At 42.5% G+C, this 27,280-nt stretch overlaps 1 protein-coding gene across 3 annotated transcripts; it reads right to left on the bottom strand.

Annotated features, from left to right (window-relative positions):
- Window positions 1–1,603: 1,603 nt before the first annotated feature.
- LOC149447712 (amine sulfotransferase-like) lies at window positions 1,604–27,280 on the bottom strand. Of its 3 annotated transcripts, none has more exons than XM_089652152.1 (7): window positions 27,129–27,280; window positions 15,178–15,347; window positions 8,410–8,627; window positions 4,965–5,091; window positions 4,507–4,601; window positions 4,171–4,351; window positions 1,604–2,098 (listed from the first exon to the last, which is right to left on the bottom strand). In XM_089652152.1, the coding sequence occupies exons 2-7, from the start codon at window positions 15,335–15,337 to the stop codon at window positions 1,959–1,961; spliced, it is 921 nt and encodes a 306-aa protein (XP_089508278.1). In that variant the 5' UTR covers window positions 15,338–15,347; window positions 27,129–27,280; the 3' UTR covers window positions 1,604–1,958. The 3 variants fall into 3 exon arrangements, with proteins under 3 accessions (XP_089508278.1, XP_089508280.1, XP_089508279.1); XM_089652154.1 differs by having other exon boundaries at window positions 8,419–8,627; window positions 27,129–27,279; XM_089652153.1 differs by having other exon boundaries at window positions 15,178–15,373; window positions 27,129–27,243.

Below are 27,280 nucleotides of genomic sequence, written 5' to 3' on the forward strand. Positions count from 1 at the left end.
TTCGTGCATCCGAAGTTTGCTAAATTTCGGATTCGGCGCGAATCGAATTTTTCCTAATCTTCGAAACGAATTCCACTTCGCCATGTTGGATTCGCTCATCTCTAGTGGTTGTGGGACAATACTTGTGCTCGCCACTGCACCAGCTTGTACTGCACTTATGGGACTCGCCACGTCACCAAGTGACACTGCAGTGCTGGTATTATTATTATTTTTATTATACAGGATTTATATAGCGCCAACAGTTTGCTCAGCGCTACAATATAACGTGAGACAATTCAGCAACAATACGATTCAATACAAGAGGGTTAGGAGGGCCTGATCCTGGAAGCTTACAATCTAAGAGGTACGTGAAAGACCAGTATGTACTAGGCCTCTAGTGCTCGCCAGTTCATCAAAAGGTAGCGTGGCACTAGTACTGGCACTCTGCTGCATATAGGAGGAGTCTTCAAAATTTACCAACAAGTGCTAACAGAGACCAGGCCTGATTCTGCCAACACTGCGGTTTTGTGTGCAATGTATCAAGTGACAGTGAACTACTGACAGTAGGCTTGCTGGGGGAGAAGTGGGGGGGGGGTAAGCGTAGGGAATAAACGCAGGTGCTGGCAGGTGCCGGGGCTGACCCCGCTAACGCTGCGTTTTTGGGGACGCTATACTAATGTAAACACTGGTAAAGTGCTGATCTGATCAAAGTTATTGATCCGTTCAGACACTATACTAGCAATGAGGTTTATTGTGTATGAGCGTGCTCCTGGCAATCAAGGGGTTAAATGTGATGACTGGTGTACTGACGGGCAATCTGACGCTATCTGGGAGGGGCGTGAAAACCACAGGAGTGCGAATCACGTATATATATATATATATATATATATATGTGATTTTGCGCACCCGTGGTGCCCTGTAGCAGTATTTTTGCTATAGGGCGGTCAGGAAGCAGTTACAGAAGCGTTACGACACTGCGTTACTTTAATTGACAATTGCGTGGTTATGCAACGCTGCAGCAAAATGAAATTTATGTCCTTTTTTCCCCACAAATTGAACTTTCTTTCGGTGGTATTTGATCACCTGTGCATTTTTTATTTTGTGCGCTATTAAAAAAAAAGACCAACAATTTTGAGGAAAAAAAACAATATTTTGGACTTTTGCTATAAAACATGTCCACTAAAAAGTTTAAAAATCAAATTTTGTCATAAATTTTGGACAAAATGTATTCTGCGACATGTCTTTGCTAAAAAAATCCCAATGCATGTAAATTAATTGATTTACGTGAAAGTTATAGCATTTACAAATGGCGAGATAGATACTGGAATTTTTTTTTTTTAAAAAGCCGTCCTCTCTGTCAGTGATTGCCGATAATCGCCGGGCTCCGGCGAGTAATCAACGGCCGGGACCCAGTGACTGACTGCTGTGATTGGCACCCCCTATCCGATATGCATAATCACGTATATATACATGATTGTGCACAGCGGTGCCGCCCTGCTGCAGTGTATTTACTGTGGCTAGTCGGCAACTGGTTAATTGAATGTTTTTTTACAAATTCACATACTTTATATTTTATTCACATAGAGTTTATATCAAAGTAGCTCACAAGAATCACGTTTATCAGTACAGTGCATTGAGTTTTCATTTTATTGGGTTAAATTTGAGTAATAATAGTCTTATGTATAGGAGCACACTTTGGGGTTGATTTACTAACAACCCCACAAGTGTACGTGAACCCTTACTCCTGTGTTGACGTGGAGGTCAGCCGGAGGAGCCACTGTGAGTATTAAGAGACAGAAAAGATTAATAAGTAGTGTTAGTTATTTAGCAGACTTTGTACATTTCCCCATCAATACAGCAGCGTTCATTGGTTCATGCAGCTGGAGAGATAAGTGTGTAATAATAACTTTTTTTTGCAGGTACAGTATTTAATCCTGTTTTTAGTTTAGGTACAGAATTGCTGTAAGTTCTCAGCAACATCATTCTAAGATGCTTGCTTCTTCATCATCGATGTCCCAGAAGAACTTGAGAGGTAGACCCTTCATCTTCTCCTTATAAACCAAGTCAAACTTCTCACTCTGTGCCACTGTCATTTGGTTTTTCCAGTCACCAACAGTGCCTGATGAAGAGCAATGGGAGATGTTCATGGAGATGGCAATGAGCAATGCAAAGCATATTTAAGAAAACCCCACATAATGGACAGAAAAAGCATGAGTTCTATTTTGTACACCTTGCGGAAGTCACATATTGGGGAGTTCTGTGACAATAATTCATGAAAGAGGATAGTGACTTGTATGTGCCTACAGGGACAGCACCATAGCTCATAATCTACACATTTTCCTTTGTCTGAGTTCCAATTAATAATTTTGAGTAAAGCTAGTCATAAGCATATGAAGACAGTGGGACATGAAGGCATGATACATCCACCAAAGCCATGTTGGCTGGTTGTCTAATAAAAGTACAGAATGCCATAGAAAATGTAATTTTCTACTTGCCTGAAAAATTCTGCACTAAGATACAAGTCAGGTTTTAGGCATTCGCTGCAATGAAAGTCATTTTTGTGAGATACTTCCTAAGGATTTATTACTTCTAAAGGGATGCAGACACTGGAACTTTTCTCATTAGAACACTAAAAGTGCATCAGCTGATTATAATGAACCAGTCACTCCCATTTTGAATCAGTCTGGGAAAGATAAGGTGAAACAAACAGCCTTTTCTTCAGAGCAGAAACAGGCAGGCATTTGCAATACATTTTGTTAAAATCCTTGTAGTGTACATTGATAAATCAGAGAGGATTGTTTTTTTTTCTTCTTAGCAAAAGTGGAATTACTCTTTAAAGTGTAAGTTTAGTCAAAATGTAACTAAAGCTAAACCTACTCCCACCCCCTTCTAAGACTATTCTATCTACCCTTTGAAAGAAAAGATGCTTAGGCTACTTTCACACTGATCCGCATAGGCATTTTTACTGTGCTTTCTGAACGGTTTTTATAGGGCATGTGACTTAAAAACTGCACCAAAAACGCTTCTCAGAGGAGTTTTTGAGGCATTTTTCAGGCGCTTTTCAGGCGTTTTTCATGCCTTTTTCCATTGATTTCAATGGGAAGCTGTGTTTTTGGGGCGTTTTTTTTAACTCACCAAACATGCCCCAAAGATGCTGCAAGCAGGAGTTTTTACACCACACCGCAAGCGCAATGCTTCAGTGTGAAAACATTCATAGATATACATTCACATACATAGGGAAGCATTTTCCTTAAACTTTTCAGGCGCAAAAATGCTTAAAAAACTCCTCAGTGTGAAAGTAGCTTAATACATGCCTGTTCTGAAGCAGCTCCAATCCAGCCACATGATCTCTCCAGCAAAGGCTTCAGTGTAGAGGAGAGATCATTGACAATGGCTGCAAATGCCTGCGAGATGACGTCACCCATAGGCTAACTGTGGAGCATCTGTTGTCGGCTGTCCCTCCTCTACACTGAACCGGCACTGGGATCTGATTGTGTGACTAGAGTGGAGTGGCTTAAGAAAAGCTGAGTATAAGCATCTCTTCTTTCACAGGCGAGATAGCTAAATCTGATGCAGCTCTGCATAGAAACCAATTAGCTTCCAGTTTTATTTTATCAGAGCTTCATTGAACAAACTGAAGTTAGAACTAATTGGCTACCATGCACAGCTGCACCAGATTTTGCACTTTCCAGTTTTAGTAAATTAACCCTATAGAATAGTCTTCGAACGGGGATGGGAGAACTTTTCGCTTTAGATTTTGACTGAACTTCTAGTTTAAATCTGTTAGAATTTCATTGGGGTGGATCTACTAAAGACAAATAGGAAGGAAACTTTACAAGAGGAGTTGCACTTTGCAAGGGAATTAGGGAATTTTCTCCAGAGCTCAGAAAATGAGGTGAAGCTCTGCTGACTTCTATCATCCAATCGTATACAAAAAATGTGTTTTTTTTTTATCTTTTTCCTTGCAAAGTGAGACTTCACCACAAAATAACTAAGCTCTAAGACATATTCTCTTGCAAAGTGAAAAGCCTATTTGCCTTTAGTAAATCCAGCCCATTTTATCTGAAAAGTTGACTTACTATACCAGGTTTCTCCTGCAGATGTCTGAAACTGGTGGTCCTACAAGTAAAACCCCTTTCAACACACTACTAACTAGTATCTGTTAACTGAAATAACTAAACAAAACATTACCTTTGCGAATAAAGTCTCCTTTTGCAAAGTCCAAGACATTATTTAGCAATAATTCATAATTAGCAAGAGGATCTTGTTTCATTGTTCTGAATGATGCTTTTTCCACAACTGTATCTACTGCTTGGTCATCAAGCTTGATATCCACAAAGTTGCATATTTTAATCACAGCTGATCTAAGATCCTAAAGCAAATTGATTATTGTAAAACACATTCAGAGAAAAAAAAATTACAATGTACAGTGTATTAAAATTGGTAATGGTGGAAGAATCATTTCTTCATATCTGTAAAAGCACAAATCTACCACATATCAAATAACAGAAATTAGGTAGTACTTGCTTTTTTCATCTCCTCATAAGTCATAAAAAGAATATTGTAATCCTCTTTGTGGGTGTACCAGCCTCTAAGATGATCAAACCATGACCCGCCAATCACTGTAAAATAAAGAAGTGTTCCCAAGATGTAATAATTATTAAATAAACAAATGCAAAATGTGTATTCTATAATTAAACATGTGAAATAATGTAAAGTATAACTTTAACTTCAGGCACATTTTTTACTGTTTTGGATAGATTATGAAAAGGTTAAAACCTCTATCAGATTTTATTGCCCTCTGTATTTTCATTAGATGTTCTAACCAGAGTAAAATTGGCAAAGGTTCAAACCCTTCCCATACTATCCACAACATTTTTTTTATGCACCTAGTGTAAATATAAAGACATACAATATACAGTTAGTGCAAATATGTTATCAGTGGGTATTCTATTCAGGAAATACAATATGTATTAGTGAACTACCTCTCCCAGATATGAATAGGTCCAAGAAGGTTTCCCACTGTAACGTGATGTGTAAATGGATATATAATTTATAGAAGTGATAAAATGATATCAAGACATCTTTTGGATTTCTGCTCACATAGATAATCTGTAAGGGTAAAAAAAAGAAAACAATATATAAATAATTAACTATATATATATATATATATATATATATATATATATATATATTGCACCTTAAAGCCCACATTTTGCTGAAGCTCCATACAGTGCATTCATAAAGTATTCAGACCCCTTCACTTTTTTCAATTGTGTTATGTTTCAGCCTGATACTACAGTCCTTTAAATTCATTTTTTTTATCAATAATCTACACTCAGTACCCCATAATGACAAAGTGAATATAGAATTTTAGAAATGTCCGTGAGTGTATTAAAAAGAAAAAACTGAAACATCACATGAAGTATTCAGAACCTTTAATTAGTACTTTGTTAGAGTACCTTTGGTGCTTTGAGTCTCTTCGAATATGACACAACAAGTTTTGCACACCTGGATTGGGGGACTTTCTGCCATTCTTCTTTGCCCAGTCTGAGATTCTGAGTGCTGTGGAACAGGTTTTCATTGACGATATCTCTGTACTTCGCTCCATTCAGCTTTCCCTCATCCCTGACCAAAGTGAAAATTCTGTTTTCACTTAGTCATTATGGGGTACTGAGTGGTAATTAATGAGAAAAAAAATGAATTTAAACAACTGTAGTTGTAGGCTGCAACATAACAAAACTGAAAAAAGTGAAGGGGTTCTGAATAATTTATGAATGCACTATCTATAAATATATATATCCAAATCTTATCCGATGCCTTCTTATTTTGGAATGTTGGAGTTTCAGCAAAATGTGGGCTTTAAGGTGAAAATTTGAGACGGGGCTCCAGTTGCTATGGACGAAAACCCAGAAACCATGACCCAAGTGGTTGCTAGGCATTACTCTTCTGCAGGGCAAAAGCAGTAGCTTCAGTGACCTTTGCCTCAAACCAGTCTTGCTAGTGTGATGCTCAGATACAAGTTATCTATCAATTAGATTTTATCCTCATTTGTATACAAACAGTGGATTTAAAAAGTCTACACACCACTGTTAAAATGTCAGGTATTTGTGATGTAAAAAAATGAGACAAAGATAAATCATTTCAGAACTTTTTCAACCTTTAATGTTACCTATAAACTGTACAACTCAATTGAAAAACAAACTGAAATTTTTTAGGGAGGGAGGGGAGGAGTAAATATAAAAAACTAAAATAATGTGGTTGTATAAGTGTGTACACCCTCTTATAACTGGGGATGTAGCTGTGTTCAGAATTAAGCAATCACATTCAAAATAATGTTAAATAGTACACACCTGCCATCATTTAAAGTGCCTCTGATTAACCCCAAATAAAGTTCAGCTGTTCTAGTAGGTCTTTCCTGACATTTTCTTAGTCGCATCCTACAGTAAAGCCATGGTCCGAAGAGAGCTTCCAAAGCATCAGAGGGATCTCATTGCTAAAAGGTATCAGTCAGGAGAAGGGTACAAAAGAATTTACAAGGCATTAGATATACCTTGGAACACAGTGAGGACAGTCGTCATCAAGTGGAGAAAATATGGTGCAACAGTGACATTAGCAAGAACTGGACATCCCTCCAAAATTTATGAAAAGCCGAGAAGAAAACTTGTCTGGGAGGCTGCCAAGAGGCCTAGAGCAACATTAAAGGAGCTGCAGGAATATCTGGCAAGTACTGACTGTGTGGTACATGTGACAACAATCTCCCATATTCTTCATATGTCTGGGCTATGGGGTAGAGTGGCAAAATGGAAGCCTTTCCTTACAAAGAAAAACATCTAAGCCCAGTTAAATTTTGCATCTGAAGTCTCCCAAAAGCATGTGGAAAAATGTATTAAGGTCTGATGAAAGCAAGGCTGAACTTTGTGGCCATAATTCCAAAAGATATGTTTGGCACAAAAACAACACTGCACATCAACAAAATAACACCATACCCACAGTGAAGCATGGTGGTGGCAACATCATGCTTTGAGGCTGTTTTTCTTCAGCTGGAACTGGGGCCTTAGTCAAGGTAGAGGGAATTATGAACAGTTCCAAATACCAGTCAATATTGGCACAAAACCTTCAGGCTTCTGCTAGAAAACTGAACATGAAGAGGAACTTCATCTTTCAGCATGACAACAATCCAAAGCATACATCCAAATCAACAAAGGAATGGCTTCACCAGAAGAAGATGAAAGTTTTGGAATGGCCCAGCCAGAGCCCAGACCTGAATCCGATCGAAAATCTGTGGGGTGATCTGAAGAGGGCAGTGCACAGGAGATGCCCTCGCAATCTGACAGATTTGGAGTATTTTTGCAAGGAAGAATGAACAAATATTGCCAAGTTATGTGTCATGCTGATAGACTCATACCCAAAAACTGAGTGCTGGAATTAACTCAAAAGGTGCTTCAACAAAGTTTAAGGGTGTGTACATTTATGCAACCATATAATTGTAGTTTTTTATTTTTACTTCCTTTCACCTAAAAGATTTCAGTTAGTAGTTCAATTGAGTTGTACAGTTTATAGGTCACATTAAAGGTGGAAAAAGTTCTGAAATTATTTATCGGTCTCATTTTTTTACATCACAGAAACCTGACATTTTAACAGGGGAGTGTAGACTTTTTATATCCACTGTGTATATATATATATATATATATATATATATATATATATATATACTCAGTGCACCTTTACTTCCAGAATAAACATTTTCTATGGTCCACTATACTACAAAATACTCCCACAAATGTGGGCAATTGATTGCAAACAAGATTTGTTAGTTTGCACATGCAAAAAAGTATTTTTCCTAACACATTCATTCAAGACCATGTTGCAAAAATGAATACACCCCAATGAAAGTCTTAGGAGCAAAGCTAAATTTTAGACAACAAAATACTAATTAAAAAGAATTCAATTACAGGTGAGTCTAATTATTCATTAAACAGGTGTCCAGCAGACAGTTGATTATATAAGGGCGTTACTTAACAAAGAAAACCCCTTCCCATTTCACGCTGTCAGCAATGGCACCACATGGAAGAGAAATATCACAAGACCTGAGAAAGAAAAGAAAATTTGCTCCTAAGACTTTCATTGGGATGTATTCATTTTGGCAATTTTCTTGAATGAATGTTAGGAAACATACTTTTTCATGTGTGTAAACTAGCAAATCTTGTTTGCAATCAATGGCCTGCATTTGTGGGAATATTTTGTACTATAGTGTCACATAAAAAATGTTGCTTCGGAAAGGAAAATAAAGGTTTTCTTTTGGGGTATACTCATTTATGCTGATATATATATATATATATATATATATATTCAGCATTAAATTAATATTTCTGTTAATTGTATATTCTACATAAATGAGAAGACTAAAGTATCACAAGTATCACCCACATTGCTTACTTTTGCTCTCTTGAACCGGAGATCTTTTGGCATAAGATAGTAAGGCAGGTGTGATGAGAAGAGGCGAGGAGATTGTCGGCTATCAAAGTCAATGTTGTTTATATTATATTCAATCCATGGAGCTCTGGCCATGTTGTCAATATGTTCTGATCCATTCCTATGTCCTTCATGAAAGATCAGATTTAGAACTTGCTGTGTCCATATTGTACCTGAAAATTTAATTGCAGTAGCTTTTACATTTTTTATCTCTTCAGCAAAAGCTTAAACCACTAAACATGCATGATTACTAAAATGCTGATGCATACTAAAATATTAACTATTACATTTTTGAAGTTCACATTATAAACCATTGCTCCATAATATCCTATGTAACTGTACAAAAAACATTTGTGAAGAGCAAGCCAAGATATGAAGAATAAGATATTCTTTGACACTGATAACAAGTACACTAACTAAAAAAAATACACAAGAAGACTATTTAAAACAACTTTAACATTACTCCAAAATGGCCACCTCATTCTTCACAACTCTACTACAAGCCTATGATTTGTACAATATTTGGCTATGTTATCACACTAGTGAAAATTACTTCACATTCTTCTCTACATGTCATCGATCTTATTCGAAAATTAACTTATTTCTCACCTACCAATGGCTCCTCCCAAGATTGCTCTCAACCACCATTAACAAGATAACATGATCAGACCATGCTTCTGTGTCCTTGCTGATTATCCTTTTGACTCCTTTTCTACTACTCCTACCTTTGTTCAGAGAGCTCATTTGTTGCTTTTACAAACTCCTAAAGCCAAATTGGTTTTAGTAAAAAGTCACTCAGATATTTCTGGGGAAAGATGTTAAGGAAGCGTTCGATTGGGTGAATTGGCGATTTATGTTCACAGTCCTACGACATATTGGCTTAGGGAACAAAATGTTACATTCGATCTCCAGTATTTACACTTCCCCAGTGGTTTGCCCACTGCAATATTATTAAAATGAGCATTCTCCTGAAATTTATCTACCTATTCCAGGCACTGCCCACTGCTATACCCCCACAATACTTTAAGAAAATACACTCACTCTTTGCTAAATTTATCTGGGCAGGTAAACCCCCTCAACTACGTAGACACTTGTTGACTCTCCCTAAACAACATGGAGGTCTTGCCTTGCTGGACGCTCTTAAGTATTACTTAGCAGCCCACATGAGCAGACTGATAGACTGGGGACACAGAGATACCAAACTCTGGACACAGATTGAATAAGCCCAAAGCCACATTCAACTGTGTGGCACCCATTGGTGCTATGAAGAACTGCTCGCTCACCTTAAGTCACACACCATGATAGGTGCAATGATCTGTATCTGTTTCAAGCTCTTTAAGGTGTCCTTACTGTTTACGCTGGATTATCCTCTTTTTCTAAACCTGAGTAACCCGGGTTTCCTCCTGGGCCTTCAGGAAGGACCGTTTAGCTCACTGATGATGTCACAATGATGAAACGCTTTGGGCATAGCTAATTGCATCACCTCCGACTTCCAGTTTTGGCTGTGGAACACATACAGCGTTCAGGTCTTGTTATCCTTAAAGTGCCCATTCATTTATCCATTGTAAGTGCAATACTCTGTTTTTATTTTTATTTAACAAATGTTTTTACATTATGGAAGCTTCCCTTTCTCTGGATTTTCATATTATGGTCTACAAGGAGAAGGAGAAGGAATTAACCGTCTAGGATCGTGAAGAAACAGCATCACCCTACTACTACCCACCCTAGATTGGAGAGCAACTTGAGCGCATTTGACCAGCTTCCAAAAGAGATCAAACATTGTGATGAGTGCTGCGGAAGAGGGAGAGCATAAGTGGATGCACTGATTTCATTGTCACATCTGTTGACTATAGAACGCGTTCACTACAGCACTGAGAGCACTGGAAATCAGATTGAACTTTACTTATTTAAAGATACAGAGACATTTGAATCCCTAGTAGATCACTTATGTACTGTACATTCATTGCATTGTATAGTCACCTTTATAAGGAAGTAGAGATAATCATATTTGGTTGATTCATTTTATTTATTCACATTCTTGTGTTAATATTGTTTTGACATGGTGTATGGGGGACGTGCACTGTAGTGTTGCACTTTTCATATATGGGATTGTTTATGTTAAGACATTTATTTAATTTAATGTATAGGTTTTGTATTTTGGATATAGATCAGCACATAGCAAGTGGAGGAGGTGCATTGTAGTACTTTTGATGATGTGCATATGCTCTACATGCACTATTTGCACGTTGTAATTTCTGTCACATGATTTGATTTAGGGGCAGCATTACACCATTTTAATTTTTTGTTTCACACATACCTTTTTTAGGGTCGTGGCAGGTATTAGCAACCGCCCATCCACAATCTACCATTGCACGGATTCACTCTTTCCTTTTCATAAGGCACTGATTACTATATATGCAGCAATGAGAAGAGCAGATTTATGGGAATTTAAGCTTTTGCTGCATTGGTACTTATCGTAATGCTAAATTTTCTCCACAACTGTCCCTTAAATGCTGGAGAATTTGTGGTGCAACTAGCACAGTTGTTCCACATATTCTGGTCTTGCCACACCTCTCCACCTACTGGCTGAAAAAAGACAAAAGTCCATTTACTTCAACCGTAAAAAAAAGGTTATAATCCTATACCCACAGTTGATCCAGAGGAAGGCAAAAAAACCCCAGCAAAGCATGATCCAATTTGCTCCTCAGGGGAAAAAACTCCTTCCTGATCCCTTGAGAGGCAATCAGATATTCCCTGGATCAAGTTTACCTATAAATGTTAGTATCCCGTTATATTTTGTGCACCTAGGAAAGAATCCAGGACTTTTTAAAGCAATCCACTGAGCTGGCCAGAACCAACTCTTGGGGGAGTCTATTCCACATTCTCACAGCAATTACTTTGAAGAAACCTTTCCATATTTGGAGATTAAATCTCTTTTCTTCCAGGCATAAAGAGTCTCTGTGATAACCTAAGGGTGAATAACTCTCCACCGAGTTCACTATATGAACCACTGATTTATTTATACATGTTGATCATATCCCCCCTTAATCTCCTCTTCTCAAGAGAGAATAAATTCAGTTCCTCTAATCTTTCCTCAGAGCTGAGCTCACCATGCCTCTTATCAGTTAGGTTGCCCTTCTCTGCACTTTCTCCAGTTCCCCAATGTTCTTTTTGTGAATTGAAACTACTTTTTGTATCCTCAACATCGTAAAAGGAAATACCATGCAGCTCTTGATATTTGGAAACCATGGATAGAATGGTACCATAAACCTCTACGTATCTGATTGCTATTGTTTGTATAATGTGGATACAGCATACGTTTATTTTCTTAATGCTCCTGTTGATCTTTGAGTGTGAATCCTCTATTGTTTAAAACCAAAACAACAAAAACAGTTATCATACAATGAAGGTAAACATAAGAAACGAACATTCATTACAAACAACATAGAATGAACAAATTTATAATAAGCTCTGGTTTAAGCCCTTCGCTGTCAGGTCTGTACGACATACGGACCTACTGCACTGCTTCCAGTTGGCCAGGTCCTTATGCCATACGGACCTGACATTCCTCCTGCTATACGCTCATGGTCACTTCAGTGACTGTGAAACTTATAGCAGAACTGTATAGCAGAATTTGCTGAACAAATTAAAAGCTCTGATTAGCGGATGACAATCCACTGATCAGAGCTGTTCATCTAAAATCTGACACTGCCTGCTGATGCTGCAGATACCACTGATTCCCTGTGTCTCCAGCCTCTCCACCTCCTGCCTCTGTTCTATGCCTGCCCCCACTCTTTTGGCTCCTTTCCCTGCCAATTCTCCCCCCCCAGCACTGATATTTCCCCCCTCCCCACACTGATCCCCCCCGTCGATCCAATCTCCCATGCAATGGCCCCCCTTACCAATCCCCTGGCACCATTCCTGTTGTGCTCCTGGCTGGAATTCCCTCCTCCCCCTCCTGCTGGCTGAAGCTGCTGCCTGGTGACACAGAGAAGCTGTCAGGATAGATAGCAGTGGGGGAGGTGGTAGGTTTGGTAAACATGTGTTTACCAGCCCTCTTTCTTTCCTTGAATGGGCAGAGTGAGCAATTAGTACTGTTCACTCCTGTGTCCATTCATCACTGAAGCATAGTAAACAGTGTTTACTATGCTTCAGTTTGTGAATGAATGGGAGCCTCTATACAAACTCCTATTCATTCAAGCTGCAGAGAAAGAGACATCAGACGTCTGTTTAGACCTCTGATATCTCACCCAAGCCATGCCCCCCCAAAAATACAAAATATTAAAAAATAAAATTGTAAATAAATTTAAATAAAAAAAATTGTAAGCCCTTGTTCACACAGCGCATACTACAGTGTATGCTCTTGTAAGGCAATGTTTACAGTACAGAGATGCAGAGGTGTTCCCTGCACTCCTTTGCTGGTAGTCCCATTTATTTCATTTGGGATTTAGCAATTCTACAAACACAGCTGTATCTCCCAATTTGACATCCAGGTGCATGTCCTTGAGCCCAGGTGCATGTCCCTGAGCACTCACTGTCTGCGTTCGGGGTCGTGCACCCACACAGATGTCAGATTGGGGGCAGCAGCTGTGCCTGTGAAGTCATTCCATCACAATTGACATGAATAGGACTGCCAGGATGGGGATCCATGGACCTCCTATGCATCCCCACAAAAACATGACCCTCCATGGCCATACACTGCCCCAAGTGAACGAGGCCTTAGTATCAATTTTGCAGGAATTTAGTCTTAATGTTGTGTTTGTGTGCACTAATAATGATTTTAGTTTTTTATTGTGAAAATAGTGATTTGAAGATGATGAACATTTGTGCAACTATTGTGGGGCCTAAAGAAAAATTTATTTGGACTTTTTTTATTATTAATTTTTATTTTTTATATTTATTTTTTGTATTGGTCCTTCTGGTTTATGGATTTGTTTCCCATTTTTCACTTGAAATTTATTTCACTTTAATATGTGATTATTACTGTGTAGCAAAGCACGGATATTTTATATACGCATTTATAATTTATCCAAGGTTCAATTTACTATAGAATGAATGGAGACAATGTGGATTCACAAACTTGGTACTCTCTTTCCTGATGGCTTGAATGATAGCAATGAATTCATTGAAGCCATCATATTCATACAATTTTCTTTTGTTTTTCACTTTTTTTAATTATTGTGCATGTATAAAGTATTCATACAGATTTACCACTAGAGAGCAACAGTTCTTTGAATATTCACATTTTTGTTCAAAGCATAAAATCACTAGATAATGCTACTAGAAAGTCTATTTAAAAAAAACAATGCTCATGCGCAGGTGGCCAGAGCGGATGACTCGATGACCGCTCCGCACATTCCTGGCACGTTTGACACTTTCCAGCCCTTGTCTCATCCTGCTACTTACCTGGGCTGACTGCTGAGAGGGTGGAGGTTCCCCCCATGCCCACCCGACCGGCTGGAAAGTCCATGGGAGGATCTTGCGCTGTTGCAAGGGGAAGGCAAGAAGAACGAGGGGGAGGCTGGAAGATGGAGTCCGGCGCTGGCTCCCAGGCCTCCTCAGCTGCAGAGGGCACACAGCCATGGCCACAGAAGGCTAAGCTCACCCTAGCCCTGGTTCCCTTCCCAGTTGCCTCCCTCTTCTCTCTCTCTTCCATTGTGTCAGTCCCCCATTTGTGGTCAGATACGGGATGTGGACCTTGGTTCAGATTCTCCAATAACTACTCTACAGAGTCTATAGTTTCTTGTTGAATATTTTATTAACTTTGTTATTTGTGTTGATTTACAATCTACACACTTTGACAGGACATTGCTTATTTGTATTATTTGCTATTTGAAAAATTGTTCAATAAAAACTATTGGAATATAAAAAAAATAGTCACCATATTGTGTCTAATATGTTTATTTTCTATGATCATCAGCTCCATCTATTGGCATAATGTGCTAGTTTCCTGACTGAGGTATTTCAGAAAAAATACCTTAATATGGCTACTAGATGGAGCTGACATTCATAGGAAATAAACATATTGGACAAAATATAACAATTCTACGTGAAGGCTGTGCAAATGCTTGAGCCATTTGAACAGAGAATATTGGGGATATTATATTATTGTTTTTTACATTGCTTTATTTTTTAATTATTGTTGTTTTCTTTTTGGCCTGTACCAGCTTTCTTGTAACTTAGCAATTCCCTTGGGCACAGGAGTGCACCTCTGGAGATGCAATGCACACTGGCTGATATTCAGCCCACTGCTGCTCACAGTGACAGCACTGCTGAACATTTTGACACATGGAGCACAAACAAGTAGGAGCTAGCAAGGTTTATATTTTATTTTATATTTTTTACATTATGTTTTTTATTATTTTGTTCCTTTTACAATGCATCCTTCCAGCACCATGTACATGTACATGTTATTCAGTCACACAGCAGTTTACGTTCTGTTCATTGCATAGACATGCAGTGTGGTTATTGTCAGCTATCACTGTTTTTGTTGCTGATAGAATACTTTAAATCTGACTATCTGATTCATCAGTCTGGTGTGCTGGCTTTCTGTCATTTTTAGCAATAAAAACCTGTGGTTCTAGCTTTTTGCCACTTTATCCAAAATGTCAAATTTTCAAACCTTCCCTACTCTATCCACCTAATAATTAATGTTGCTTTTAGTGCTACTTAGTCATTGTTAATAATAATGATAATAATAATAATATTAATAATGATAATTACCTGACTTTGGATATGTAACTAAATATACATCACTGTCTCGGATTTCCATGTGTTCCAATGCATCTATGATTTCAGGTGTTGCAAATTCAGCATGGAAATAAATGCCCTTATGCTTAAATATAAAAGAATTCAATGCTTCTTCGAGACCTTCTTGTGCCATTGTAGTAAATCTAAAATTTCAACAATTGCATGAGTTCTGTTACAAAAAAATGACAATGTAAATGTTCACATACAGTACTTCACAATATAAAAAGAGTTCATACCTTTCTGCTCTCTTATCTTACTCCCTCACTCAGTGTAGCAGAGGTTTATAAAGTACAAGAGGTCATAAAGTTATATTTATATCAATCCTGGATGACTACTGTGCCAAGCTGCCCATATAAAAAACTATTTGAACTAATCTGAACCCTGTACCTTTGATGTTTAATATTGTATCCAAATCTGAACAGTAAAACTTCACTGGCTAAATCAGGTGTCATCTTCACGGTAAATCTGATGCTAGACATGTTTGCAGTTTATATTTTCAGTGCTCTAAAGCTTTGATTTAAATAAGTCTTTGTATGTCCCAACACAGCAAAAGACATACAATGTGATGGTATTTGAAACCCGTTAGCGCTATTATCCAAAACAGGTTCCGTCCTGCTGTACCACCATCGTCATCATCAGTGATGGTGGTTGGTGACCATCACAGACACTCCCAATGGAATGGGTACACAATCAAAGAAGTCAAGCAAAATTAACAAAATTTAAGCAGTTTAGAGAGGAATTTAGAGAGGAATATAGAGGGTTTCTAGCTAGTAAAGGTTGTAGATAGCTTGCCTGCTCTTGTTAAAGGTTAAAGTTGCTGGTAAGTCTAAACACTCTGAAAGGGCACTATAGTGCACAGATAGCACTATACCATTGCAGCTAGCTTTTTCCCCCTTGTGTTATTGCAGTCACATGACATGCAGGTCTGGGGGGAGACACTGTGCAGTGAAGGTGACAACACTTATGTGTATGTGTATACCACCTCAAAATTCCTCAAAAAGTCACACTTTCTCCCCAGAAAGTAATACAATGTTATAACCTTTTTGTGTTGAAATTACATAAACCTATTAATATACAAATCCCATAATAATGAAAACTCAAAAAGAAAAAACAAAAACAGAATTTGTAAAAAAATTCAGAAAAAAGTGTCCCAATAAAGATTGTCCCAAGAAACAATAATAATGTCCAAAAAATATGTCCCAATGTTCAAACTTTATCCTCCAGTAGAAAAAATCTCATTGCATCCCGTGGTACCTCAAAAAAACAAAATAAATAATCTAGTGCGTTACCTTTATAAATGATAAATATTCACTCCGTGCAAAACACAAACAACAAAAACTGTGCAAAAACTGTATACATATATATCTCCTGTGCACGTATGGATAAACTGTGACCACTCTGTGAACACTGCAACACTGTGTATCCACCGACACCAATAGTATTAAATACTATTACCCTCTGTATCAATATACCAGCAGGGATCTTCTCATTCTCTCCAAAGAAATTTTCCAAGGTCCTCAAAAGACAAGAAGGGTCTCAAGGCTCATATTCAAGGTATAGGTAAAAGATTTTAATATCCACTTACATTAAAATTTCATATATCCAGCTCCCCACATGGTTCCTATGCAAGTTCTACCAAACAAATGCGGTAAGCCATGTGTTGATAACCCACAAAATGGCCGCGGCGACACTTCCGGTCTGCGTGCATGCGTCACGACGTCACACCCTTAACGCGTTTCGTCACTTCCGGACTTCGTCTGAAGGGATACGGACGTCCCACATCTCTCTCCTTATAAATTAGTGTCTCTTAATGGTGTGATTGTAAAATGGCGGCTGTGGCCTCACACCATTAAGAGACACTAATTTATAAGGAGAGAGATGTGGGACGTCCGTATCCCTTCAGACGAAGTCCGGAAGTGACGAAACGCGTTAAGGGTGTGACGTCGTGACGCATGCACGCAGACCGGAAGTGTCGCCGCGGCCATTTTGTGGGTTATCAACACATGGCTTACCGCATTTGTTTGGTAGAACTTGCATAGGAACCATGTGGGGAGCTGGATATATGAAATTTTAATGTAAGTGGATATTAAAATCTTTTACCTATACCTTGAATATGAGCCTTGAGACCCTTCTTGTCTTTTGAGGACCTTGGAAAATTTCTTTGGAGAGAATGAGAAGATCCCTGCTGGTATATTGATACAGAGGGTAATAGTATTTAATACTATTGGTGTCGGTGGATACACAGTGTTGCAGTGTTCACAGAGTGGTCACAGTTTATCCATACGTGCACAGGAGATATATATGTATACAGTTTTTGCACAGTTTTTGTTGTTTGTGTTTTGCACGGAGTGAATATTTATCATTTATAAAGGTAACGCACTAGATTATTTATTTTGTTTTTTTGAGGTACCACGGGATGCAATGAGATTTTTTCTACTGGAGGATAAAGTTTGAACATTGGGACATATTTTTTGGACATTATTATTGTTTCTTGGGACAATCTTTATTGGGACACTTTTTTCTGAATTTTTTTACAAATTCTGTTTTTGTTTTTTCTTTTTGAGTTTTCATTATTATGGGATTTGTATATTAATAGGTTTATGTAATTTCAACACAAAAAGGTTATAACAAGGTGACAACACTGCTGCAAGTTCTGCAGCAGTCTTGTAACGTTGTCACCCTTCCACAGGAAGTGACGTGAACTTGGAAAACCGGTAGGACCTTCAAATATAAAATGGGCAAATATGAAAGGAGTACAGTATTGGGGATTGTATGGATGAAAACATGGGGGGATGCACACTTTTTAGACCAAAAATGCAATTTACCTGGAGATACACTTTAAATATTAGTGTACAGGACAAGTAAATGGTTTCATTTAATACTTTGTTAAAGTGTGACTAAGGGTGACCTTTTTTAGTGTTTATTTTTGTCTTAGATAGAGTGGAGAGGGGTTATAGGGGAATACTAGTCAGTTTTGTATTGCTGTCTGTGCTCCCATTATGGAGATTCAGTCTGTTTTGTTTACCATTATCAAAAGTGAAAATAAAAGAAAATCCCAGAACAGCGGGAAAACCCTTCAATGGGGACAGTAGTTCTGGTTACCCTGGTGATATCCTGGGATTCCCTCACTTTAGAGAGATTTCCTCTTATCTTCCCTATAGGACACAGACACAGCAAAAAAAGTGTTTTAACCCTCCCTTATGCAGCTTCCTCCGAGTTTAGCTAGGGGGAGCTAGACTCTAATGGTTAGATAGGAGCTGAGCAGTATCCCAGTTGTAATAGCCACAGAGGGGTCAAATTGTGGTCAGGGCTTAGATGCTCTGCAGGCCAGCCCCTCTGGAATTTCCCCCTGCTCTAGGGATTCTGGAGGAAGGCCTTAGAAGCAGTGGGTGGATCTGAGGAGTGGCTGGTTGCACTTTTGAGGGATCCTAGCCAATGCCCAACAAGAGATTGGCAAGGGGCTGAACACCCTTAAAAGTGTAGGAGTCTGCTCAGTTGGAGTGAAGTAGAGTGAAGAGTTAGAGGGAGAGTTCAGGTGGAAGATGTGAGGCTGAAGGAAGGAGGCTACGAGGAGGCCCAATGGGAAGGGACCTACCTGCAGGCCTGGAGCTGGAAAGGAGGAAGTCTCCAACCCACAAGCAATACAGGAGAGGATCTGAGTGAGTCCACCTACCCCCCTGGGCAGATAGAAGAAGGAGCACTCTAGTGGAAAACCAGATTAACCACCAACCAGTGACTTTTCATCTCTTAAAGTGACAGGAACTGGATCCCCTGTTCAGAAACACCTCCAAATTGTTGGGTGAAGAGAAGTTCATCTAGGGCAGTGGTTCTCAACCTTTCTAATGCCGCGACCCCTTAATACAGTTCCTCATGTTGTGGTGACCCCCAACCATAAAATTATTTTCGTTGCTACTTCATAACTGTAATTTTGCAGTGGGAGGAGTAGTGCCACGTCATTGGTGTCAGTGGGAGGAATAGTGCCCCATCATTGGTGTCAGTGGGAGGAATAGTGTCCCATCACTGATGTCAATGGGAGGAATAGTACCCCATCATTGGTATCAGTGGTAGGAATAGTGCCCCATCATTGGTGTCAGTGGTAGGAATAGTGCCCCATCATTGGTGTCAGTGGGGGGAATAGTGCCCCATCATTGTTGTCAGTGGGAGTAATAGTGCCCCATCATTGGTGTCAGTGGGGGGAATAGTGCCCCATCATTGGTGTCAGTGGGAGGAATAGTGCCCCATCACTGGTGTCAGTGGGAGGAATAGTGTCCCATCACTGGTATCAGTGGGAGGAATAGTGTCCCATCACTGGTATCAGTGGGAGGAATAGTGCCCCAACACTGGTATCAGTGGCAGGAATAGTGCCCCAACACTGGTGTCAGTGGGAGGAATAGTTCCCCATCATTGGTGTCAGTGGGAGGAATAGTGCCCCATCATTGGTATCAGTGGGAGGAATAGTGCCCCATCATTGGTGTCAGTGGGGGGAATAGTGCCCCATCATTGGTGTCAGTGGGGGGAATAGTGCCCCATCATAGGTGTCAGTGGGGGGAATAGTGCCCCATCATTGGTGTCAGTGGGGGGAATAGTGCCCCATCATAGGTGTCAGTGGGGGGAATAGTGCCCCATCATTGGTGTCAGTGGGAGTAATAGTGCCCCATCATTGGTGTCAGTGGGGGGAATAGTGCCCCATCATTGGTGTCAGTGGGAGGAATAGTGCCCCATCACTGGTGTCAGTGGGAGGAATAGTGTCCCATCACTGGTGTCAGTGGGAGGAATAGTGTCCCATCACTGGTGTCAGTGGGAGGAATAGTGCCCCAACACTGGTGTCAGTGGGAGGAATAGTGCCCCATCATTGGTGTCAGTGGGAGGAATAGTGCCCCATCATAGGTGTCAGTGGGGGGAATAGTGCCCCATCATTGGTGTCAGTGGGAGTAATAGTGCCCCATCATTGGTGTCAGTGGGGGGAATAGTGCCCCATCATTGGTGTCAGTGGGAGGAATAGTGCCCCATCACTGGTGTCAGTGGGAGGAATAGTGTCCCATCACTGGTGTCAGTGGGAGGAATAGTGTCCCATCACTGGTGTCAGTGGGAGGAATAGTTCCCCAACACTGGTGTCAGTGGGAGGAATAGTGCCCCAACACTGGTGTCAGTGGGAGGAATAGTGCCCCATCATTGGTGTCAGTGGGGGGAATAGTGCCCCATCATTGGTGTCAGTGGGAGGAATAGTGCCCCATCACTGGTGTCAGTGGGAGGAATAGTGTCCCATCACTGGTATCAGTGGGAGGAATAGTGTCCCATCACTGGTATCAGTGGGAGGAATAGTGCCCCAACACTGGTATCAGTGGGAGGAATAGTGACCCAACACTGGTGTCAGTGGGAGGAATAGTGCCCCTTCATTGGTATCAGTGGGAGGAATAGTGCCCCATCATTGGTATCAGTGGGAGGAATAGTGCCCCATCATTGGTGTCAGTGGGAGGAATAGTGCCCCATCATTGGTGTCAGTGGGAGGAATAGTGCCCCATCATAGGTGTCAGTGGGGGGAATAGTGCCCCATCATTGGTGTCAGTGGGGGGAATAGTGCCCCATCATAGGTGTCAGTGGGGGGAATAGTGCCCCATCATTGGTGTCAGTGGGAGTAATAGTGCCCCATCATTGGTGTCAGTGGGGGGAATAGTGCCCCATCATTGGTGTCAGTGGGAGGAATAGTGCCCCATCACTGGTGTCAGTGGGAGGAATAGTGTCCCATCACTGGTGTCAGTGGGAGGAATAGTGTCCCATCACTGGTGTCAGTGGGAGGAATAGTGCCCCAACACTGGTGTCAGTGGGAGGAATAGTGCCCCATCATTGGTGTCAGTGGGAGGAATAGTGCCCCATCATTGGTGTCAGTGGGAGGAATAGTGCCCCATCATTGGTGTCAGTGGGGGGAATAGTGCCCCATCATTGGTGTCAGTGGGAGGAATAGTGCCCCATCATAGGTGTCAGTGGGAGGAATAGTGCCCCATCATAGGTGTCAGTGGGAGGAATAGTGTCCCATCACTGGTATCAGTGGGAGGAATAGTGTCCCATCACTGGTATCAGTGGGAGGAATAGTGCCCCAACATTGGTGTCAGTGGGAGGAATAGTGCCCCAACACTGGTGTCAGTGGGAGGAATAGTGCGCCAACACTGGTGTCAGTGGGAGGAATAGTGCCCCATCATTGGTGTCAGTGGGAGGAATAGTGCCTCATCATTGGTGTCAGTGGGAGGAATAGTGCCCCATCATTGGTGTCAGTGGGGGGAATAGTGCCCCATCATTGGTGTCAGTGGGAGGAATAGTGCCCCATCATAGGTGTCAGTGGGAGGAATAGTGCCCCATCATAGGTGTCAGTGGGAGGAATAGTGTCCCATCACTGGTATCAGTGGGAGGAATAGTGTCCCATCACTCTTATCAGTGGGAGGAATAGTGTCCCATCACTGATATCAGTGGGAGGAATAGTGCCCCAACACTGGTGTCAGTGGGAGGAATAGTGCCCCAACACTGGTGTCAGTGGGAGGAATAGTGCCCCATCATTGGTATCAGTGGGAGGAATAGTGCCCCATCATTGGTATCAGTGGGAGGAATAGTGCCCCATCATTGGTGTCAGTGGGAGGAATAGTGCCCCATCATTGGTGTCAGTGGGAGGAATAGTGCCCCATCATAGGTGTCAGTGGGGGGAATAGTGCCCCATCATTGGTGTCAGTGGGGGGAATAGTGCCCCATCATAGGTGTCAGTGGGGGGAATAGTGCCCCATCATTGGTGTCAGTGGGAGTAATAGTGCCCCATCATTGATGTCAGTGGGGGGAATAGTGCCCCATCATTGGTGTCAGTGGGAGGAATAGTGCCCCATCACTGGTGTCAGTGGGAGGAATAGTGTCCCATCACTGGTGTCAGTGGGAGGAATAGTGCCCCAACACTGGTGTCAGTGGGAGGAATAGTGCCCCAACACTGGTGTCAGTGGGAGGAATAGTGCCCCATCATTGCTGTCAGTGTGAGGAATAGTGCCCCATCATTGGTGTCAGTGGGAGGAATAGTGCCCCATCATTGGTGTCAGTGGGGGGAATAGTGCCCCATCATTGGTGTCAGTGGGAGGAATAGTGCCCCATCATAGGTGTCAGTGGGGGGAATAGTGCCCCATCATTGGTGTCAGTGGGAGGAATAGTGCCCCATCACTGGTGTCAGTGGGAGGAATAGTGTCCCATCACTGGTATCAGTGGGAGGAATAGTGTCCCATCACTGGTGTCAGTGGGAGGAATAGTGCCCCAACACTGGTATCAGTGGGAGGAATAGTGCCCCAACACTGGTGTCAGTGGGAGGAATAGTGCCCCATCATTGGTGTCAGTGGGGGGAATAGTGCCCCATCATTGGTGTCAGTGGGAGGAATAGTGCCCCATCATAGGTGTCAGTGGGAGGAATAGTGTCCCATCACTGGTATCAGTGGGAGGAATAGTGTCCCATCACTGGTATCAGTGGGAGGAATAGTGCCCCAACACTGGTGTCAGTGGGAGGAATAGTGCCCCAACACTGGTGTCAGTGGGAGGAATAGTGCCCCATCATTGGTATCAGTGGGAGGAATAGTGCCCCATCATTGGTGTCAGTGGGAGGAATAGTGCCCCATCATTGGTGTCAGTGGGAGGAATAGTGCCCCATCATTGGTGTCAGTGGGAGGAATAGTGCCCCATCATAGGTGTCAGTGGGGGGAATAGTGCCCCATCATTGGTGTCAGTGGGGGGAATAGTGCCCCATCATAGGTGTCAGTGGGGGGAATAGTGCCCCATCATTGGTGTCAGTGGGAGTAATAGTGCCCCATCATTGGTGTCAGTGGGAGGAATAGTGCCCCATCACTGGTGTCAGTGGGAGGAATAGTGTCCCATCACTGGTGTCAGTGGGAGGAATAGTGTCCCATCACTGGTGTCAGTGGGAGGAATAGTGCCCCAACATTGGTGTCAGTGGGAGGAATAGTGCCCCAACACTGGTGTCAGTGGGAGGAATAGTGCCCCATCATTGGTGTCAGTGGGAGGAATAGTGCCCCATCATTGGTGTCAGTGGGAGGAATAGTGCCCCATCATTGGTGTCAGTGGGGGGAATAGTGCCCCATCATTGGTGTCAGTGGGAGGAATAGTGCCCCATCATAGGTGTCAGTGGGAGGAATAGTGTCCCATCACTGGTATCAGTGGGAGGAATAGTGTCCCATCACTCTTATCAGTGGGAGGAATAGTGTCCCATCACTGGTATCAGTGGGAGGAATAGTGCCCCAACACTGGTGTCAGTGGGAGGAATAGTGCCCCAACACTGGTGTCAGTGGGAGGAATAGTGCCCCATCATTGGTATCAGTGGGAGGAATAGTGCCCCATCATTGGTGTCAGTGGGAGGAATAGTGCCCCATCATTGGTGTCAGTGGGAGGAATAGTGCCCCATCATAGGTGTCAGTGGGAGGAATAGTGCCCCATCGTTGGAATCAGGGGGAGCAATAGTGCCCCATCGTTGGTGTCAGTGGGGGGAGGAATAGTGCCCCATCGTTGGTGTCAGTGGGGGGAGGAATAGTGCCCCATCGTTGGTGTCAGTGGGGGGAGGAATAGTGCCCCATCGTTGGTGTCAGTGGGGGGAGGAAGAGTGTCCCATCATTGGTATTAGTGACACCAATGATGGGGCACTATTCCTCCCACTGACACCAATGATACTTACCTTGCTGACCCCTGCTCCAGCCTGGGCTCGCTCGCTCGCTCCCTCCCTCTCCCATGGTACAGACACTTACCGGTGAGCTGTCTTCCTTCTCCGGCCGCTCTCCTGCTCTTCACTCGCTCGATCTTCGCGGTGCCGCTCGGCTCCTCCTCTCCAAGCTCCACCTCCTCGCCGGTGATTGGCCGCCTGTGTGTCTCTCCTGAGCTACAGTTCCGGCGGCCAATCACCGGCGTAGGATTGATCCCGGGGGTGTGCCCAGATGACAGGGACGGCATGTCATCCCGCCCACAGCTGGAGACGGATAGGGGAGCGGTGTCTCGGTTCCTAAGGCCATCGGAAATATGTGTTTTCCGATGGTCTTAGGCGACCCCTGTGAAAGTGTCGTTCGACCCCCAGGTTGAGAACCGCTGATCTAGGGTCTTGGGTAGTACACTAAAGAGAGGCTGGCTAGCTCTCCAACAGACACTGTGCTGCAGAGAAGGCTTGTAAATAGTTCCAGGAAGTTGCCCTCAGTTTATCAGTACTCTTGGCATCCTGTACACCCCCAAGCCTATCTCAGTTCAAAATCCCCTAAATAAAACAACAATTAAAGCTCAAGGACTGATTTCTGACTCTGGAGCTTTTGTGAAGATGTGTGATGCCTGGCTGTGCAGGACTATAGAGGGACCCACATTTTCTAGCAACTCCTAAGGAGGTAGTGCTACACTTACTATATCCAAAATGAAAAAAAAAACTTTTGTCTTTAGTTACACTTTAAGGATTACATTTAAAGAGGTTCTAAAGGCTCAAGGTTTTTTTTACCTTCATGCATTCATGCAGCCCCTCTCAAACTTACCTGAGCCATCTCAATCTAGCAATATGCACAAGGGCCTCGGCTGTCCCGGGTCTCTCTCTCCTCGTTTGCTGAGACAGCAGCGGGAGCCCTCTGCTCCTACTACTGTCACTCACAGCCAGGGAGCCAATGAGGAGAGAGCTGGGAGTGGGACAGAGCCACAGCTGTGTGTGAATAGACATACAGCAGCTGCTCATGAGCAAGCCTGCTTGGGTGCCCCCATAGCAAGCTGCTTGCTGTTGGGGCACGTGGCAGAACAGAGGGGCCAGAAGCAATGGCGGGGGACTGGAGATAAGGAAACTCCACTTGTGCAGAGTGCCGGAAGCTCTTCGCTGAACCCAGGCATAGTATGCTGAAGAATTAAGGTGTAGCTAGCAATAATTCATATTTATGCATTTATCCAGTTGCTGCTGGAGTGTCAGTAGTGCAGCTCCTCAGTAGTCCTGCTGCACTTTCATTAATTTATTAAAGTGGTTATAAATCTCAGTCATGAAATCTGAACAAAGCACATATAACTGTAGTGTTTACTTATCTCTCTCCAAAGCTCTAAGTGTCATTTCTCTCTGTTGCTTTGTTCTCTTATCAGCATGTGTCACTTTTGACAAGTTATCCTGACACCAGAGCAAGGGCGGACTAACAACTCATGGGGCCCCTGGGTGAAAGGAGATCATGGGGACCCAGTTTTACAGATGGCCACCATGCAGCAGTCATTCTTGTGAAGCAACATTAATGCAGCAGGCCTGCAAGGAGTAGCACCAAGCTTGGTGACATGCAGAGTGGCAGGAGACTTAAAGCTGGCGACTCAATAAAGGGACCAGGAACCTCTCATAGGCATTGCCACCTTAACAGCATCATGGACCCCTGGGAAAAGTAATGCTCTGGGGCCCCTACCAAGGAGATGGTGCCTGCGGCATGCATAGAGCTCCATGACGAACAATGGGCATGGTCGGTGGGAGAATCTTAAAGGAGGACTGAACAGAATCTGTTTGCTGTATACATTGAACACATATACCACAGTCCTTTTATCCACAAAATACTAATTACTGTATGACAACTGACAGTCTCACAGACACAAATAAACCTCAAAGGATCACTTGTTTTTAGAATAAACATTTCCATGGTATGTTGTTATGCAAAAAAAAAGGATCTTTCTGTCTTACTGATCCTACTTTACAGAAGAACTTCATCAGTTCTATGTACAGTATAATGTATAGAGTGCTGGGGTCAGGAGTAAGTAACAAACAGGACAACATATAGAGTGCAGCAGTCAGGATGAGTGCCATGCTCACAACACAGTCCTCCCTTACGTCAAAGCCCTCAGAATTTTTCCTATACATCACAGTCCGCAGAGTCCCCTTTACATTAGAGTCCCCAGAATGTCACTTTGCAGCACAGACCCAGAGTGCAGCCTTGCAGCACAGCCCCCACAGTGCCACCTTACAGCAGAGCCCTCACAGTGCCATCTTGCAGCACAGCCCCCAGAGTCCCCCTTTACATCAGTGTCCCATCTTACATCAGAGTGCCACCTTGTAGCAGAACCCCCAGAGTGCCACCTTACACACGCCTTTCCACCTTGGTCCTTGGTGTAGCAGGAGGTAAAAGGCTTTTAAACACAATCCACTTGTTGCTGACTCTGAACTGCACATATGCAATTGTGGAGCCAGCCGAATGGTGAACTGCCATGCTCGGCCTCGAATCAGGCAGTGGGGCATGTAAACCTAAGCTATGTTTGATGGGTGCGTGATGTCATTGCAGAGGTGAACACCCAGACCTGCCCTGCTGCCAGATCAGTGGCCAAGCTTAGCAGTTCACCATTCAGCTGGCTCAGAATGAGACCAAGTGTATTTTTTTATGGGCAGATTTTTCCTGTCTATGGACATGTATGGACAGTTGGCAACTAATCGAGTGGCTTTTTTCTAACATGTCTGTTCAGCAGAAATCAATCGGTAGATTGACTTCTGTTGATTGGCAGTGGGCACACACGGATCATACAGTATACATATACACACACATACAGTATATACACACACTATATATGCACACAGAGACAAACACTCACACACACCAGCACTTTTCATCTAAAAATCAGCTTGGTCACACACATTGCTGCTGCTCTCAGCTTCTGGCATGCTGTGACTTGTGGTGTCCCAGCAGCTCAAAGACATGGGAGGTGGTATAGCTTGAGAGGAGAAGGCTGTGCCTGTGTATTGGTAAGCAGGTACTGGAGAAGTTCACAACAGGTCCTTCCTCCAGAAGCAGTGCAGTTCTTTCCACACAGAAAATCGGTCTACCAGCCTCAGAATCAGGAGCCTTACTATGGGGGAACACAGCCTCTCCCCCCACCTCCTGCCCACCATCGACAAGACTACACTTTGCTCAGCTCTGCCAACTTACCTGCTAGCAGGCTGAAGTCTGTCCTCCACTGCAGGCTGTTTACTCCCCCCTACACGTCCTGTGACAAAGTCAACTAAGGCTCACTAGGGAAGGGGTCAGGTACAGTGTGTTCCTATTGGCTGAGCGGGCTGTGGAGAGGCAGAACAACTGTA

Source organism: Staurois parvus, unplaced genomic scaffold, assembly GCF_062004578.1.
Source record: "Staurois parvus isolate SC_StPar_1 unplaced genomic scaffold, SC_StPar_1.0 ptg000672l, whole genome shotgun sequence".
In the NCBI taxonomy this organism is placed as follows: Eukaryota; Metazoa; Chordata; class Amphibia; order Anura; family Ranidae; genus Staurois; species Staurois parvus.

Excerpts from the sequence above, each read along its gene's own strand:
- LOC149447712 (XM_089652152.1), bottom strand. The coding sequence starts at position 15,337 with ATGGCACAAGAAGGTCTCGAAGAAGCATTGAATTCTTTTATATTTAAG. Across the intron at positions 4,602-4,964 it reads CCTATTCATATCTGGGAGAG|TGATTGGCGGGTCATGGTTT; the intron begins GTAGTTCACTAA and ends TTTATTTTACAG. Across the intron at positions 4,352-4,506 it reads CTTATGAGGAGATGAAAAAA|GATCTTAGATCAGCTGTGAT; the intron begins GCAAGTACTACC and ends AATTTGCTTTAG.